Consider the following 20,013-nt stretch of genomic DNA (forward strand, 5'->3'; position numbering starts at 1 on the left):
TTGTTGTCCTTCTTTTGATTATGGGAGGAGGCTCAGTGTATCTACCTATGCCTCCATCTTGCCTGGAAGTGATCTCTTTATTTATTTTTAGAAAGGGGAAGGGAGAGAGAAAGAAAGAGAACAACATCCATGTTTGATTGGTTGCCTGTGGTATGTGCTCCTGCGCCCCTACATGGACTGAACTCACAACCCAGGTTTGTGCTCTGACCAGTGACTTTTTACTTTGCAGGATGATGCTCAACCAACTGAGCTACACTGGTTAGGGTTGTTATATCAGTTTAAATCTAATACCAAGGAAACTAATTTAATTGTGTGCTATTTTCCTCCTAAAGCACTTTCACTCAATAGGTTATTATTGCTATAAAATTGACATTATTAATAGCTTCTTCAATAAAAAAATAGAAGCTGAAAGGTTGTAGAATTCTTATTTTTGACTTAGTCTTTCCCAATTAAATTGACCTTAATATTTATACTTTTTATTCAACCATGATATAATATCTTTTAAAATAAAAAAAAAATTGAAGCCTATATTTCTATCTGATGGATCTTGTCTTAGCTATGTGACTTGATTTAGTGACCAGAACATGTCAGAAGTAATGATGTGCCAATTCTAAGCTTAGGCCTTGATAAAATGATAAACTGAGACACATTAAAATGTTAAGAATTTATTTGAGCAAAATCAATTCAAATCAGACAGCATCAAACTGAAAGTGATTCTGAGTACTCCACCCATGAGAGCTGGGGAAAGACATTTATAGTGAAAAAGTGAAAGCAAAGTAAGAAAATTGTTTGGCCAAAGCTTTAAAGCCAACTTGGCTGTTTGTGACTGGTTGATCTTAGTGTTTTGATTTCCTAACCTTATAGCATTTACAGGCTTAGATTTGGTTTGGTTATGTAGGCTGCCAGGGCACAAGAGCCACATGGGTCTAATGGCCTGCTTGTTTAATTATTTAACAGCCTCAAGGGAACTTGCATGTTTCCACTCACTCTATTGGATTTCTGAACCTGCCATATTAACAAGCCAGGCTAGCTTTGCAGAGGATAAGAAATGTGTGGCTCCTTCAACCTTGTTGCCTCACAGACAGCCAATTCCTGAGGCTGAACTGTGATGATTGACATATGACTACAGACACATGAGGGATGCCAGATGAGATCAGAACTGTCCAGGTAAGGCTGAACTGTTGACCCACAGAATCATGAGCCATGTAAATGTCTTTTACCTTTAAGTCTCTAAGCTATGGTTTGGTTTGTTGGTATTGACAGCTAGCATTGAGAGAACTTTTCACGGCTAACTGACATTTGAATTGTATCTTGAAGGATAAATAGGAGTTCCTTTCCTTTTTATTTTTATCTTCTTTTGAAGGTTTCTTTAGGGGATGGAGTGGAAATAACCCCAGTCTATTCTGTCTGCAAATTGATCTTACTGATTTTAAGGCAACCTAGTTACTTTTTCCCTTAAGCCATTGAAAGAATAGTACAGGATCATCTGAAATAAATTACATACTGCCTGCCTTAAGTAGCTTACAGTCTATCTGGAAATATGCCACATGTGCTGAGAAGGAAGAAAGACTTGAGAATTGGTGTCTCATGGCCTAAAGGACACCAAAGCAAAGACTACTAAAACTTGTACTGCCAGCACCACCCTTTGATGTTTAACCACTCAATGCCTGATTTTGTTATTCAACCTTTCCTGTTTTGATACACTGTTGCCATGCTGGGATTGTGTTATTGTGAGTTTCAAAATCAGAAACAACATCTTCTAACCTGTTCCTCTTCCCACAGCTACTAGCACGGTGCTGGCCATTTAGGTGTTAAAAAAAGGTTTAGTGTAAATGGGGTTCAGAGGGACTCAGGTATTTTTCATAGCCATCAGCTCCACTCCAGAGCTGAGTAGGAGTTGCCATTTTAACTGTGGTGTCCTGCCTGAAGGCCAAGACTTTTTTTTTTTAATTAATGTTCGAATACAGTTGTCTCCATTTTCTGCCACCACTTTCCCCCACCCCACCCACCCCCACCTCCCACCTTCAATGTTACCCCCCTTCGGCTTTTTTCATGGGTCCTTTATACATGTTCATTGATGACCACTTCCCTTCTTGCCCCAGTTATTTCCTTCCCCTCTCCCCTCTGGTTACTGTCAGTTTGTTCTTAATTTCAATGTCTCTGGTTATATTTTGCTTGCTTCTTTGTTTTGTTAATTAGATTCCACTTATAGGTGAGATTATATGGTATTTGTCCCTCACCACCTGGCTTATTTCACTTACATAATGCTCTCCAGTTCCATCCATGCTGTTATGAAGGATAGAAGCTCCTTCTTTGTTTCTACTGCATAGTGTTCCATTGTGTAAATGTACCATTGTTTTATGATCCACTCATTTACTGATGGGCACCTAGGCTGCTTCCAGCACTTGGCTATCGCAAATTGTGCTACTATGAACATTAGGGTGCATAGGTTCTTTTGAATTAGTGTTTCAAGATTCTTAGGGTATAATCCCAGCAGTGGAATTGCCAGGTCAAAAGACAGTTCCACTTTCAGTTTTTTGAGGACATTCCATACTGTTTTCCACAGTGGCTACACCAGTCTGCACTCCCACCAACAGTGCACTAGGGTTCCCTTTTCTCCACAACCTTTCCAGCAATTGTTGTTTGTTGATTTGGTTATGTTTTCCATTCTGACTGGTGTGCAGTGTTATTTCATTATGGTTTTAATTAGCATTTCTCTGATGGCTAGTGATGCTGAGCATCCTTTCATATGTCTCTGGGCCCTCTGTATGTCCTCGCTGGAGAAGTATCTGTTCAGGTCCTTTGCCCATTTTTTAATTGGATTGTTTGTCTTCCTGGGTGTGAAGTTGTGTGAGTTCTTTATATATTTTGGAGATCAAACCCTTGTCCGAGATATCATTGGCAAATATATTTTCCCATAAAGTTGGTTCCCTTTTCCTTTTGCTAATGTTTTCTTTAGCCATGCAGAAGCTTTTTATTTTGATGAAGTCCCATTTGTTTATTCTTCCCTTTATGTCCCTTGCTCTAGGGGACATATCGTTGAAAATATTGCTGTGTGGAATATCTGAAATTTTTTTTGCCTATATTCTCCTCTAGGAATTTATGGTATCATGACTTATATTTAAGTCTTTTATCCATTTTAAGTTTATTTTTGTTTATGGTATAAGTTAGTAGTCGAGTTTTATTTTTTTGCATGTAACTGTCCAGATGTCCCAATACCATTTATCGAAGAGGCTATTTTTACTGCATTTTATGCTTCTTCCTCCTTTGTTGAATATTAATTGACCATAGAGACTTAGGCTTATTTTGGGGCTCTCTATTCTGTTCCATTGATCTATGTGTCTGTTCTTATGCCAGTACCGGACTGTTTGATTACCACGTGAAGGCCAAGACTTAATTGTTAATGACCCTTCCTTTTCTGCTAGCCACTGTTAAGTACAGCCAGGTCAAAAAAAAATTCATTAAAGTCCTTGAGAAGCCAGACGTGATGGCTCTGGTGATTCAGTGCCCATGGCCCTGCAAAAGGCAGAATGCCAAGGCTATGCTGTGGGAAGTCAAACCCCAACCTGTTTGCCTCACCTCCTGAAGGCTGAGGTTCTCTTGGATTCTGTTTCTTATTTGCCAATGGTGTTTTAAGGTATATCCTATTGCCCTGAGTCAACTGTCTAAAGAATTTCCCCCCAACCTTCTTCTCTTTCTTCTCTTCCTCCTCTTCCTCCTATTCTCACCTGAGGATGTGCTTATTGATTTTTCAAGAGAAATGAAGAGAGAGAGAGGGAGAGAAGGAGAAAGAGACAAAGGAAACATGGATCGGTTGCCTGCTGTATAAACTCCAACGGGGGATTGAACCCACAATCTTTTGGTATATAGGATGATGCTCCAACCAACTGAGCCACCTAGGCAGGGCACTCATAATTTTTCAAATGTTGAAATTATAGAACATTATAAAGAACAAAATAAAATTTAGTTAAAAAAATATCTAGAAATAGTAACTTTTTACATTTTGGTATATATTTACCTTGTGTGTGCATGTATATATATATAAATTTTTATGCCATTCAATCTATATTTTTTCCAGTAAGAATATAACATAAACATCTTTTACATCTTTCCATGTCAAAATACTTCTACCATAACATTTTGACATTTGTCTGGTATTTCATTTTGTGCCATGATTTATAGAAATAATTCACTTTGTTAGCTATTTAGATTATTTCCAGGTTTTGATTATTAGCAACAATACTTCTATACATTTTGGGGCATATCTTTGATTTTGGATTGGGGTATAACTTAAATGTGGATTTTCTGGGCCAAATGATATACATTTAACAGGGGTGTCCAACCTTTTGGCATCTCTGGATCACACTGGAAGAAGAAGAATTGTCTTGGGCCACACATTAAATTGTGACATGTAATCACACACAAAAAATTTCATAATGTTTGAAGTAAATGTACGATTTTGTGTTGGGCCACATTCACAGCCATCCTTGGTGGCAGGCTGGACACCCCTGATTATGGTATATATTTGTGATACTGACTGCTAGGCATATGATACCCATAATAATAACATTGTACAAGTTAATTTCCACATTTCTTCAAAAGCATTATTTACTTATCCATTGATAATTTTGTCAATCCGTTTCAAAAATATTTAATGTTTTCTATTGATTTTTTCACATGTAAAATGCAGAAAGCAGAGAAAAATTGAAATATCAGACAAATGCCTTATTTGTTTTGTTTGCTTATTTGTTGGTGTGGTTTGGTTCTCTTTTCTTTTTCTGGTCTAAGTATGTCTTGATACATAAAATTAAACTTAGTAAGCTTGACTCATGAGGAAGCCCACTTTTACTTCCCTGGAGCAAGGCTGTGGAAAGACCACCAATCCTGAAAATAGTTCTTACTATTTTGAAAACATAATGAGAACTGATGGCATTTCTCAGTGTCATCACACTTTTCCATTACCTGTCAAAGTTCCATTTCAAATACTTTCCTGAGGTCTGGGTATACCTTGTTTGTGTTTGTGATGTTTCCTATATTTATCTTTGTTTACTTTTCTGCACAGTGTGGTCCAAGGGTGAACTATGAAAAAAAGAGCCATATAATAAACTTATAAAAACTGGAGCAAAAAGGCCAGGTTTCTAATACTGCCTCTGCTACCCACAGCTGGGCAAGGTTTTAAGCCAGTGTGGGACCTCGTTTCCTCATTGCAAATGGCTCTATATAACAGCTCAAGAATGGTGATGGTGGTGGTTGTGAATGGGGAGGCACACCTAGAGACCCTTTATTCAATATTTACTATTGAGATCATTCTGCGTGGCGTGGTAAATGTAGACCAGCTCCCACTCAGATAGGCCAGTGGAAAGTGAGGTCTGGCACACAGGACCCACACCCATAGATAGGTTTTCCCGTGGGGAATCAGGCCTGCATTGCACTTAGGCAGTTTGAGACTTGCTTTTTGCTAAAACTCCCTCACCCTGAATTGAGGCAGCAAACGTTTACTGCATATCTTTAAAGTAACTTCCTAAAATCTGTGCTAAATCTTCCAAGGACGAGTGTAACCAGTTCAACCACTTTTCCCTTTACAAATATCCTTCCTTTTTGATATAATTAGCAACATTCTCTCTTTTGTTTTCTGTAAAAGGTAACCACCTACAGCAAACCTGTATATAGTAAAAGAGGACCATCCTTAATGTAATGTGCCCAGAAAAGCAATAAAAGCCTGTTCAGGGAAGGGACGGGGCCGGCCCTCTCTTTCACTGAGAGAGCAGCCATGTCCTCCACAGGGTTTTCCTCCACAGGATTTTCCCCACAGGATTTTCCTCTACAGGATTTCTGTAGTCTGTGTGAATTTGTCTCATCTCATCCATAATACCATGGACACTGCAGGCTGGTGTCCGCATCAGTTTACTAGAACCAGATATTGGGTGTGTGTATATACATATATAATATATAATATATATTTTAAAATATACTATATGTAATATATGATCTACTATTATATAATATATCATAATTAACATATTGTTATATAATATATTATTAGATATAATATATTTTTTAATTTCAGTATATATTTTTAATATATACACACACATATGATATCTGGCAGGGGTATATAATATAATATATTATTATATAATATATAATACTATACAATATATGTGGCGTACTTTAATATATAATATATTAATATAATTCAATACATTTAATATACATATAATATGCATATAATATATATATACATATAATATAAATATAATATTAAAATATGTTGTGTGTATAATCTCAATAATTAGGTTATTTTTTCTGCATTTGGAAGATGAAGAGTTTGAGGTTCATAATGTGAATTAAATTGCACAGGTCATACATGGAGTAAATTATCATTATAACATGTAATCTAGGTTTGCCTAACTCCAAAGCCTATTCTAGATGTGAGTATATGAGTTACAATGGGAATATTTTTATTTATTAATTCATTACATATTTATTTAAGACCTATTTGCCAGATACTGTGCTCAGGTCTGTGAATTCAGTGGTGAATAAATTAGATATGGTCCCTGCCTCTTGAAGATTGCAGTCAAGTGGGGGAAAGACATAAAAAGAGAAAGTTACAAGTATATTATTACCACTTGTGATTGGTACAATGAAATAAAAGAACAGGGTCTTGTGAGAGAATAACAGGGGAGACCTAATTTGAATCAGGGAAGACATTTCTTAGATTGAGAACTAGAAGGTAACTGGGAATTAACCAGGCAAAGAAGGAGAGACCATTTCAACCTTCCGAGGTGGACAGAGCAGCAGAGGGTAGAGAGCTGATCTAGCTAGACCCCAATGAGGCTCTTCAGAGAATGAACGGAGATGCCTCGATCGCGGCCACAGCCAGCTTTCTAGAGAAGTGTTGTGGTCATATCCAAGCACGTGGTATTTCCTTAACATGTTATGTATTGGGGGAAAGTCCTAACACGTGGATGTAGCCTCTCCCTTCCCTTGGAAATCCTAGCATGCCGTTCAGTTTTGCAACTTCCCAACATATCACCAGTCAGTTCTGCTTCCACTGTTTCTTGACTGGTTCTCCATGTTCTAACATCCATATGGTAGGAAGCTGGAGCAGAGCAAGTCTGGTCACTTTTACCCACAAGTTATCTTCACTTTACACCTGGAAATTACATGCTAAAGATGCAGATGTCCCAGAGAAAAGTTGCTCAGCCTTTTGACTAGCTGTGTAATCATAGGCTCAGGAAATCCAGCTGTGTTTTTTAAATGGAGTCAATATTGTGGATAATAATGGAAAGAATGAAATGGAAGATGAGATTAAAATACATAGCCCCTTTGAATAATGGAGATATAAACTGAGCAACATTTCTGAACTACAGAGAGAAGAAAAAAATGGGGTCACTCATTCTGGATAAGTGAGGGAAAAAGAACTTGACTAACCATTCTGGGTAAGGGTAGATTTTTCTGGGGGATGGGGGAAGGATGAAACTGAGTTGCTTTTCTGGGTAACAGAGGGAGGCAGCCCAGAAAAGGAAGCAAGGTAGTAGCATCTTCAGCCCACAGAACTAGCCAACAGGAGGGAGTGTGAGCAATGACTTCCTTGTGTGGACATTAAGCACAAAGAGAGGAAGCTGTTCCCGGGGGCAGGTACCCTGGAGTTTATTTCCAAGGCCTCTCATTGCTGCCCCTTATGGCCTGGGCCCAGGAGACCTCACAATGTCTCAACCACCATGTTCTTAAAAATAAAGCACATTTTTGACACTCTCCGGATTTCACCGTGACAGAGGTACAAAGCTAGCATCTTCTTTGAACTGCCCAGATGAGAGGATCTCGGAATCAATTTGGGGTTGCTGAGAATGGGACAATTTAGTCATTTGGTCTTGTGAGGTGTTACATCAGAAGGGAAATTAGTCACATCCAGTCTAACTCCTTCATTTTATAGTTGAGTAACTGAGGCCTAGAGGTGGGAAATAAATTGTCCAAAGAAAGGCCTCCTGGGCAGATTATGGCAGAGCTGGGACTAGCAGGGGTATATAATATAATATATTATTATATAATATATAATACTATACAATATATGTGGCGTACTTTAATATATAATATATTAATATAATTCAATACATTATAATCTCTGATTCCTGGATTGGCTGTTTACAATGCCAAACTTAAAGCCATTTTATGGGGTTAGAGAATGACTTTCTGGCCAAAGCTCCTAGGACTGAAATCAGAAACAGACTGGAAAGATAAAGAAAATACATTCTGTGAATTAGGCACAGTGCCAGATATCTTATTTATTTTTAATTCTCATTTAATCCTCTCAAAACCCCATGAATATAACATTATAGCCATTTTACACCCATTAACTGAGGCTCAAAGACATTAAATGTCTCAGGCCACACATGTGACAGGGACAGTATGTGAATTCAGCTCCACTTGAAAACAGACCCGGAGCTTTTCTCCCCCAGCAGCTCGGCAACATCAATTGGTCTCAAGACCATTGCTGATGTGATAAAATCTGGGACAGAAATTAGGCAAGACTAGCAGCATCTGCCTTTTCCTGTGGTGAGTAGGAAAAGGAAGAGCAGACAATTCCATCCTCAGGATTGAGAGCAGGGTGATGAACAATATGTCAACTCTCTAAAGTCATAATTCATGTTACGGAGCAACTATCATCTAGATAAATTAAGGGCCTCTGATCTCATTTTAGGTATGGTTACTCCAATGGCTATTTTCCTTTTGGCCTAGCTACTCTCTGCTCTTATGAATAATATTTATATCCCACTCAAGTTTGGTTGTTACACAGGTTATTTATTTATTTATTTATTTATTTATTTATTTATTTAAATCCTCACTTGAGGACATGTTTATTGATTTTAGGGAAAGAGGAAGGGAGAGAGGGAGAGAAGGAGACAGACAGACAGACAGACAGACATGTGAGACTGAAACATGGGTTGGTTGCCTCCTATTTGTACCCGAACTGGGGATCGAACCTGAAACCTAAATGTGTACCCTGCCTGGGAGGGAATCAAACTCACAGCCTTTTGGTGCACAGGATGACGCTCCAACCAACTGAGTCACCCGGCCAGGACACATGGTTATTTTTTAATTTTGTATATAATTTTCTCCTGACAAGCCATTGGCCAATAACAACAAAGTCCCTCTTATTGCTAGAATTCTTTTATGCTAAGTTCTTTAATAAAATAGATCAGCTTCAGGTGAATTAGTAATAAAAATTAAAGCAATAGCTAGTAGCATGGATATCTTTGGGCTCTTGCCCAACTAGAAAATCATCCGTGTGAAAGAAAACAGGCTAACAATTTTGGACTCTGGTCTCTGTGGCCACACTGAGCATTGACCTCACCGGTAATTAGCCAAATTAATTGCCTTTCGGGTTGTGTCCTCTCATCACGAAAACTTCTTTTCCCAATTCAAACCACGTGGGTTAAGCGAGAACACAAAAGCAAAAACTGCTCCGCACACCCAGAAGCCCCTTTTGTCAGAGATCCCAAGTGGACCCGGGAGAGCTGTTAGAAGGCAGAGGAGGGCCTGTCATCATCGCATACCATACATAGGTGGAGGGCTTGTTGTTCTATTTCCCGCCCATGAGAGGATACCCCTATTGTTTCTGAAAATGCTGACCAGGACCCACACTTCCAACAAAAATTCCTCTACCCCTACAACAGCAGCAAAAGCAGCAGAAGCAAGAGCAATAGATAAGTGTTTTTGATGAATTGCAAGATGGAGAGGGTTTGCAGTGCCCCCAGTCCTCCTGATACCAAATGCCTTTAAGATACAGCCTTTCCCATCCTAATCTACAAAGGAAACAGGAAAAAGGAACTTAAAACTCCCTGTGCTCAGAGACAGAAATGAGACTGTTACAGCCTGCTTCTGTGCTGTTCCTTCTTGCCTCTGACTTGTAAACAAGACCCAGTAGAACATGAGAATGGAAAGCCACAGACCTCTGGGTGTTTGAAAAGATCCTCAGGACCTCACGCACATCTGCGGAAACTGGATGGAGAGATTTGGGGAAGCATGAACTCTTTCGTCGGCTTAGTTCTCTATGGAGTCAGCTTGCTCCTTTCTGGTAAGATTTGGCTTTATTGTTTTGATTTAGTATTTTTTTTCAAACAGTGATTCTGGGCTCTCTCACTATTTCTAAGTGTAGTTAACAAGAAGCAGCTGTGGCATAAGCACTGTTTATTTAACATATAACACTCCATTTAATATATGTAAGGATTGAAATTCAAAGTCCTTGTGGTATGAACTGACTTCCAGAATTTCTCTTTTGCATAATCGCCCCCCTGTGTTGCTAACAGACTCTATGAGGACTGATAAGGTCACTTTATTTCAAGAGATTTACTTACTTGGTGTGTTATTTTACTGTTCCTCATTAGGGATTGTTTCCTTAATTAAAAAAAAACAAAAGAACAATCCTGATTTTACCTGCTTCAACAAAAATCTTCAGTAACTTTTTGAAACGATGAAATTCATGCTGAGAATTAACAGCATACAGATTGTCATTTTTAACTGAGAACAAGAATGCTTTTATTCAGATTTCCTATCTGCATGCTATTTTATTCAAAGCAGTCAAATTAGTCTAAATAAGCTTACTGTTTTTTTCTTAGTTGGGATAAGGAAGATAAGGGCTATATATCTTTTGTTTCATTTAAAATATTTGCCATAAAATATTTATTGGCCCAATGAAATGAAAGTTCAGGCAGTCACCCAGTTCACTGGGCACAGGGGAGTATCAAACCTGCCGTGGAGTGAAGGAACGACTGGTCTGAATGCTTTTAGATTTAGTCTGGTGTTTAGATTCTCCGTGCAGTGGCACACCTCTGGAGTTCCCTCGTCCTATGGGGTACTGGCTGAAAGTGGTATCCAAACCTCAAGTGCAGATAAGCCACAGCTATAATTGCCATCAATCTCTCCCCTTCAGTTTGAAAGCATTCTAACTGTTGCAATAAAAATAGAATTAATATTAAAGATGAATTTAATGGAATTTGCTGAACTTAATGGTGCAGGCTATATTACATTAATAGAATTTAATCCAAATAGACATAAGCAACTGTTATATTATTTTTATAGTTTTCTCTATGTTTGAAATCTTAACTATTAAAAAAATTAACCCAATAAAATAATATAATTGAATATAAAGTAATTTGTTTATACTTTTCAGTTTCCTTTCAACAACCAATTACATTGAGGATTTAATCATATTTTTAAGACTAAGAATGTGTAATACAAATTGCTAAACATGAAAGATTATCTGAGATGGTTTCAGTACTTGTGTAGAATGTTTTTATATTAATATAGAAATAATGTTAATTTCCTCCTAATAATATGTACCTTTAGACCAAATAATGATCATAATTCCATTTTGGCTTACTTTTTCTCTGTAACTCATTTATCAGTGACGTGAATCTGGAACTGACTCTACACCAGGGGTTTTGGTAATCAAAGCCTAAGGGTCCACAGTTGCTCTGAGGTACTTTTCAGGTTAAATCACACACACACATACAATTGCTTTAATTTACTTTTTTTTTTTCCCTAGAGTGACTATATATGACAATATAAGCTTAGAAAGGCTGTCGTAAAATCAAATAAAAATGTTATTTGGCAAAAAAAGTTGCTCCATGTCTAGACCTTAGTTCCCTAAAAATAGCATAGACTTCCGCAGGTAGGGGTACAAAGAGAAGGGTTTCATGCTCTTACTGAAAAGGGAGAGTAACACTAGCAAGCCTGGTTTCTGGGGTAGGTATGTTTTGTTGAATCCTAACTTGCATTCCCAGTCTAAGCCTCAGTGAACATGAATACCAAGGACTAGTAATTATAAGAATCCAGCATGATCATATCTATAGGCATAGAAACCCATTCTTCAAATCACCACCACCAGTAGACTATAGTAATGGAGCAAGGGGCTTATGTTTATCTCTCTAGTCCAGTGGGTTGTTTCTCATTCCTTTACTTTTTCTAAACAAACAACTGAAACATGATGTCACATTTGCCTCAGTGAAAGTAGCTCTGGGTGGAAGATGCTCACCTATAAACGGGTTGGAGGAAGAGTGTAATTTTCAAAAGACTTCCCTGAAACCCACCTAGATTTTGATACATCCCCCGCCCAATTAAGAATCATGGCCAATTTCCACTTACAAACAAGTTCTAATAAACATACCAACTTTCTCCTACTTCCCCATCCTCACCAAACCAGGCTGCTCTCTCTAAGGAGTTGTATGTACAGAAAAACAAAATAAATCACTCATTCTGCTTTATCATAGTGTGCCCTATGTGATCAACACTGATCCAAAAGGAAGTCTCTGGTAGAGAGCCTTCATTCCCCTTTTCTGTCTCATTTAACATTTTAAATAACCTGGATTCACAGATAGTGGACATCTTTTCTGGAATGGCAGGGGAAATTCAGTTACAGGCACACCTTGGAGATATTGTGGGCTCAGTTCCAGGCTATCACAATGATACGAGTATCACAATAAAGTGAGTCATGACCTTTTTGCTGGTGCAGGGTCTTGCCTTCCACTTGTAAAAATGCAACATCTGTGAAGCACAATAAAGCAAAATGCAACAAAATGAGGTATGCCTGTATAGGGTCAGGGAAGTGGTTCCAGATGGAACTCCTCAGTGGGGCTGGTCTTGTAAGGCTACTACCAAGTCTGAGTAATCAAGGGTGGTGGTCTAGAAGCTTGGATCAGAGACACACCTGGGAATCGTTTTTAGAGGGAGGAGTTTTGCTTCCTTCACAAATGCTCCCTCCTAATCATTGTCTTGTTGGGAGGTCTTGGCATTTCCTTTTCAGCCCTACCCTGGGACAGCTTCCTGCTAGAGCCTAGTTCTTCTAAGACATCTTTCCAGAAGGCAAAGACGCTTCCAAGTCCACCTCAGAAGACAATGCTCTGTCCTCTAGGGCATTCAGATGGGTGGACTCCAAAGTTTTCTGACATCAATTTGTCTCCTGGGGCCCTACCTCTAAAAAGAGATGTGTGTGATTGTGTCACCTGCTTATTCCCTGTAGATGGCTTATTGGTTAAAGCACAGAATCGGGCTTCAGATAGATTTCTCTAGGCTAGATGGGTGATCCAAACCAAAAAGATACTATTTCAAAATAGGTAATGACAAGTTGTACATTTGGGTTTAATAAATAAATTATGTATGTTCAGTGTGAGAGAGACTTGTGAAAAGTTCTAGTGTCACCAAGTATCACTAAGTTTTGGTGACATGCAAAATTCATAGGAACCAACACGTCCTCTGCCTACTAAAAATGTAATACATAAGCTGTAACAGTTGCACTAATAGACATATATGGTCCAATTTAGAAATAGTCATCACTTCACCCTACTGCTCAGAGCATATCTATTAAATACTGAAGGCATGGGAAAATTTGACAGCAAACCTAGTAGGCAAACAAGAAGGTAAGTGCTTTAGAAACCACGTCACATGGGAATTTTTAGTCAGAAAAAAATAGATGGATAGCAGTGTTATTAAGGATTTCCATATAGATGACATGATAGATTGACATTGTGTTTTGCCAGATCTAGGATTCAGGGATGGAGGGAATTGTACAAAGAGAGTTTGGCTTTACTAATGAAAACTTTCTAAAAATTCTATTAACATTCCCCTGAGGAGTGAACGACTGCACTGGATAATGTTCAGGCATAGGTTGGGTGATCATCTGTTAGGAATGTGAATAGAGAGTATAGACATACTTTTCATTTTATTGTCTGTCTGTAGCTCCTCATTGATCACTTAGCAGGTGGCTAAGGTTTCCGAAAAGCCACCAAGATCTTTGTCCAATTAGACCCAGCTGGGTGTGTGTCCTGACTGTTGACCCAAATATAGTCACTTTACACTGAATTTTAACTCAATATGCCTTTTGAGAAAAAATCACATGAACATGTGCTATAATGACTCTTTTGAAGGCATTGCTCTGTGGAACTAAGGTAGAGCTAATGAAGAATGCAGGAGAAGGAGTTAAGAGAATGGATCTTAAAGTCACAGACTTGGGGTTAAGCCCAAATTGGATGACCATGGGAAAGTTATTTAACTTCTCTAAGCCACAGTTTTCTCATCTTTTATGGATGAGAATATCTATTTCCCAGATGTGTTATAGGCATCAAGTGTGATAATGCATGTAGAGTGTTTAGCGAATAAGAACTCAACACAGAAAGCTACAGTAATCAAAAGGGAAATGTTGCTGTGAAGCTAATGCTAGTTCAAGACTGAGTTAATCTTTTCCAAGGTGTAGGGGAATCACTTACTACTCACAGAAGCAGTTTCCTTCTAAAAGACCTCAACAAACTCCAGTTCCTTAAATTTTGTGTTGGTCATTCCCTAGTTGACAAGCCAGAACACTAGGCCTAGTATCCAATGCTATTCCTCACCTACCCATTCATCCCTTATCATGACATCATCCCTTATCATTCATCCCTTATCGTCCCTTCTACTTCAAACAGGCCCATCTTCACAATAAATGCATTCTTTCCCCTTGTTCTTGTTCATGCTGCTCCATCCGTCTGGAAATGACATTCTGCATGTCCACACTGCAAACACAACTCAAATCAACTTGCCTGGCCAACTCTTCCTCATGATGTTCTTTTCCTAATTCTGAGTTTCCTCACCTCACAGGCTGTATCTTTGAGCTTTGGGCACATAGACTTAGCTGGATTAGCCTCTAACGTCTTTGATGACAGCTATTATTATTTGTTGTATTTTTTAGAGGGCATGTATTTGATGTTCAGTAGTCTTTATTGAATGGAGTTTAATATGCCACAGTGAGAACTTGGTATGCCTCAGCAGACCCGAAAGAAAGAAAATGTAGAAAGGGTTTTAGCTACACTGAAATAGCAACAACAACATCAGCAATGAATCAATTTCATATACATTGCAAATAGTATTCACTCATATCTTAAAAGGAAGCCTTATTTTAAATATTTGCTGTAAATAAGGTCAAAAGAAAACCCTTTTTTCCCCTTAGGTATGAAACAAAAAAGATATACTCATGAAAATGGATTTAACCAGAGATTTACCTAATATTAAGTATTGTACAATTGTTTAATACTACCCTAAAGATATAAATACTTTTTATTCGATAGACATTTATTGAGTTATTGCCTGCCTATTATTCATTCACTTACTCACCTATTATTCCAGTTAATGAAGACATATTGAGGGCTTACTTTGTTCCAAGTACTGTACTGGATACCAGGAATGCAAAAAAGGATGAGTCTTTTTTCCCCCTTGCAAAGTTCACATTTTGGTAGAAAAGATGAATATAGGTAGATGAATAATGTGACATTGTGATACATGATATAATAGGGGTTATATAAAATCTAGCTTTTCAAGAGCTACAAAAAATTTTATTGGCTCCAATAAGGAGTAAAACTTTAAAAATCTAAATTAGACATAAATGTTGAATTAAACATTTAAAAGCACAATGTCAACTTCATTAATTGCTAAATTTAGTATGAATAACATTAATTTTTCTCACTTTGCAAGAGCTCCTAATAGTAGTGAATATGGCCAAAAAATTATGTCCAATTGTAGTTACAAATTACTCATAGACAAGTGATTTTGTTTTATTTTTATTAAACAAGAGATTTTACTTATTTAGTTTTAGAGAGAGGGGAAGGAAAGGAGAAAGAGAGGGAGAGAAACATCGATTGGTTGCCTCTCGCACACCCCTAACTGGGGACCTGGCTTGCAACCTAGGTATGTGTCCTGGCTGGGAATCAAACTGACAACTTTCTGGTTTGCGGGTTGACACCCAACCCACTGAGCCACACTGGTCAGGACTAGACAAATGATTTTAAAACTTGGATCAAAAAGAAATAGAAAGAACTTTCTATTAAAGGGAGCAGGGTGTGAAATAGAGCAAGCTCCAGGAAGTTGAATAAGGCTGGAATGTTGGGTGGAAGTGGAGAATTAAGATTGGAGTCATATTGGGAAGGGTTTTATAGGCCATTTTAAGTAGCTTATATTTTCATGGGGTACATGTTGAAATTTAGCATTGTGTTTGTTCTATCGTATCTGACTATGTCTTGGAATATTCACTCTGATGATAGTGTGGAGGATGCATTCACATGGCAGAGATGGTAGGTCTGGGCCAGTTTGGCTTACCGATACTTCAGGCAGGAAGGCCTGGATGAAGAGGGGCCTTGAACGTGTTTAGGAAGTAAAACTGTAAGGGTTGGTGATTGAGTGCTTATAGGAGGTTGAGAGAAAGGGGAGAGAATAAGCATTGCTTCAGGATTCTGGTTTGGGTGATGGTGGTGCTGTTCGGTGTATTGAAACATGGCAGAAGGAACTGGTTGGAGATGAGCTGCAATGGAGCAAGTAATTAGTTTGTACATGTTGACGTTAAGGTTCCATATAAATGGAAATATTTAGCAAAATTTGGCTTTCTGGGTCTGATGCTCAGAAAAAGGGATTGGGGAAGGGAATTGAGACATAGAAATCTTTGGTTTACAGTAATGAAGTTATAGGCATGAATATATCTTAAGCTTTAAGTGAAGGGAGGAGAAAGAGGAGACAGCTAAGTCTTCTGTGAAGAAGTAGTGAGGGAGTTGGTAGGAGAAGCAAATCCAATCAGATTCCTCTCCTGGGATTTTAGAGGATTGGTGTTGTGATAGTTAAAGAAGGAGAGAGTTTTAAGAAGGGGACAGTAAGATGGGGTCAGCAGAGTGACAGCCTCAGAGTCTGGCATGGGGGAACCAGCCTTTCAGGTGTGTTGTCTTACAAAGAGCCAGGTGCACTGATAGTATTAAGAACCCAAACTAGAAGGGATGTCAGAGGATCAACTGGCATCACTCCCAGCCCTCAGGAAAGGGAATATCTAAAGTTGCCTCCCTTATTTCTGGAATTTAAAACTGATAACCCAATTCCCACCAGTCTGGCCAAACTGTTTCTTAACTCACATCACACGTGCAGAATGTTTTTTAGATTGAGCCATGACTGCTTTTTTGGTACTCCCCACCCCCACTGCCTCCTTTTGTCCCTTCAGGAGGAATCTGACTATCCCTATGTTCCTTCCCAAAGGCTGAAGAGACAGGTGTGGGGACATGGCTCTGCCAGATGGACAGAGTTCTGACTCTTCAACACATCTGTTGATTAGAGGGAGTGCATTCCCACTGCCTAGTGACTCCGTGTCTAACATGGTATGGTTTTAACAAAGAGAGGGAGAAAATTGAAAGATGAACCAAAGGAACCCATCAGGCCGCCTGTTGAAGGACACCCTGTGTAACTGCTGTTTGCTCTCAGCTTGTCACAGACCCTCCTCCAGGGCTTGACCAGTGAGGTGTGTGTGGTGGTCACACCCATCTCAGTAGATCTGTCAGCTTTCCCGCTTTTGTTAGAGGGTGATATCATGTTTCCTGGGGGGAGCACTGGAAGACAATGCTAGGCCACTTTCCTCCAGATACAATAGGCGGAGTCAGGAAGGCAGTATTGACATTGCTGGCGTTGGGGAGGCACTCACTGCTCTGCGGCCGTCAGATGGTGAACCAGCTTAACCTTGGCATACAGGGCCTGGGTTGTGCAAGGCGTCTGGCTGCAGAGCCAAGGGGACTCCACCCTGGGGACAGCAGTGCTTTAGACATCTGGGAATCTGGGATGGGCTTCAAATTCCGATCCCTGTGTCAAAAACAACCGTAAAACAATAATAGTACCAGTAATAACAAAAATGACCACCATAGATGAATATCTCTATGTACCAAGTGTTTAATATGATTTTAATATCTCCCAACAAACTTGCACAATGGGTATTATTAATTTTTAAAAATCTATGTTGAAACTCAGGTTCTTAAAGGTTGAGCGACTTGCCCGACGTTTCTACTGTAGTAGACACCCATTATTTTGTATTGCCTAATGTCTCTGCTTTTCAAGAGCTGTCATGTTTCCCTCCGTGTGATTCTGATGGGACTGCCGATCGTTGATCACAGAGTGTTCCATCCATCTGATGACTGCAGTTGGCTCAGGTGGAGGGTGCATGCCCCGCATGGTCAGTTAGACTTTCTCTGGGAATTTATGAGCAATATGTTCTCCTTCTTCAGTGAGGACACTGTACACCTGGGGCTACCAGGTTCCTTGGGCACTTGAAGGAAGCTGGTCTTGGTGAGGAAGAATGAGGACAGTAATGGAACAGAACCAAGGGCAGGCACTCTGACATCATTTGAGCACTGGGTCCGGTGTTTTTAGATCAGAGACCCGTCCCTGTACCTTCCAATTATAGGAGCAAGTCTTTCTTAGTTGCTTATACCATTTTGGGTTGGTTTTGTGTCTTTAAAGTGAATAGTCCTGAGTGACCCCATGGTCTCAGCAGGAAATGGTGGAGACCAGAGTTCAGTTGAGAATGAACCCAGATTCTGAGCTCTTTCCCAAACTTCACTTGCTGTCTTCTAACTAGTAGTTCCTGGTCACCTTAAGCTGGAAAATGATGCTGATAACAATATCTGTTCATGTAATTTTGGGGAAGATTTTTAAAGAGATACTACTTAAAAGTACTTACTACAGGGTTGGTACACAATGAACACTCAATAAAAATCAGATATTCTTAATTATGTGCTTATAAACAAAGCTGGAGACTTTTATAATGCCTCATGCCAGTCCTTTCAAAGCACAGATCCACCCATGAGGGCAGGTGGTTCTATGTTCTGTGCCAGATGATGGAACTCCCCAGCTTTCCTCGGTGAAACTCAACATTGGTACCTCCAGCTTGGCCTTATCTCAGGGACAAGGGGAGAAAAGCTTAGAGCTGTGTGTTCTTGGGATTTTGCTAAAAATCTGGAGTGTAGGGTGAGGGAATTCCTACCTGTGGCTCTGCAGCTCACACCATAGTGCTCCTTACTTTTCTCCTGCCAGACGCCCATTTCCTCTTGTCTCTGGCCCTGACTGACCTGAAGCTCTAGGGTGATGTGTCTTCTGTAGGACACTACGTCATTTATCCAAAACCTAAGTTTTAGTTCTTGACAATTTATTCTAGAATTGTCATTTCCAGGTGGAATGTGTATTGCTTCTGACTAAGCTCATTATTGGATTTTTGGGTACATCATGGAGTGAGTGAGTGTGTGTGTGTGTGTGTGACAATAGTTCTGCCCCCATTTCACTACCATCTTTCCTCTAATTCCTTCTTCTCTTACTCTCAGTTCCCCTTGTGTCTAGCACCTCTTGAATTTATAAAGCACTTTCTAACCTTCTGGGACTGATTTAAATATTCACCTATTTACTATTCATTGCTACCACTTCAAATCAAAGAGCAGAGTAGAGCGGTACTTGGCTGTGGTCAGCAACTTTTCAGGAGCCTGTCTTGGCCTATCTCACCAGGCTCTGGTAATTTTCAGTCCGTCATGGTACGTTGGAGGTATATTTCAGTCGTTCCAGGCTCTTTGCAGTTTCCAAGCGTACACTTTCAAGCTTCATTGCCTTTTTGTATGTTGTTTCTCCTGCCAGGAATGCCCTCTTCACATTCTCTTATTCACCTGTCTGACTTATTCGTGCTTTCAGGTTTATTTCAGGTATCATTTCCTCCAAGAAGTCTTTCTTAACCTCCTTACGTGGGTGAGGGCCCTGCTGTAGCCTGGGCTCCACCAAAAACATAGCCTCATATGCAGGTAGATTGTTTGGAAAGTGATCCCAGGGAGCAAGAGTAGGTGACTAGGTGAATACAACTGTACCAGAGTGTGTTATCACTTTGGCCACTATTGCAGATGCCTGGTGCTCCAGACCTTCTGAGGAGCCTTATGAAATGAGGCTCAGAAATGTTCACCTGAAAAAGGAGAAAGGCGTTTATCCATCTCTATACTCTCCCTTCATTCATGAGTTAAGTGGATGTAAGAAGCTAGAGAGTTACTGCTGGTTTCCTGTGCTGTTGTGCCAGATAAAGTTCTAGGGGAGGAAGTGAGGTCTACTCACAGGGGTTCTGAGTGAGCTACTTTGAGGTTATATCTGCTTATAGCTGGTGGAGGCCTGTACAGAAGTGGCCCCTGATGAAGCAGCTGGCACCACAGCTGGGAT

The 20,013-nt window shown here is 39.4% G+C and overlaps 1 protein-coding gene across 3 annotated transcripts in view; it reads left to right on the forward strand.

Annotated features, from left to right (window-relative positions):
• The first annotated feature begins 1,039 nt into the window (after positions 1–1,039).
• The window catches only part of TEK (TEK receptor tyrosine kinase), a 112,650-nt gene continuing 93,676 nt past the window's right edge, over positions 1,040–20,013 (forward strand). The window contains exon 1 of one of the 3 annotated variants that reach the window (XM_045193719.3): positions 1,040–1,167. Coding sequence is in view for 2 of the 3 variants with exons in the window: in XM_045193718.3 (XP_045049653.2) it covers positions 10,027–10,078 (52 nt within the window). In the remaining variant the exon portion in view is untranslated. Of the gene's footprint in view, positions 1,168–9,519; positions 10,079–20,013 lie in introns of those variants that run through there. The other 2 variants (XM_045193718.3, XM_045193716.3) reach the window with 2 other exon arrangements.

This window comes from Desmodus rotundus, chromosome 1, assembly GCF_022682495.2.
Source record: "Desmodus rotundus isolate HL8 chromosome 1, HLdesRot8A.1, whole genome shotgun sequence".
Classification (NCBI taxonomy): Eukaryota; Metazoa; Chordata; class Mammalia; order Chiroptera; family Phyllostomidae; genus Desmodus; species Desmodus rotundus.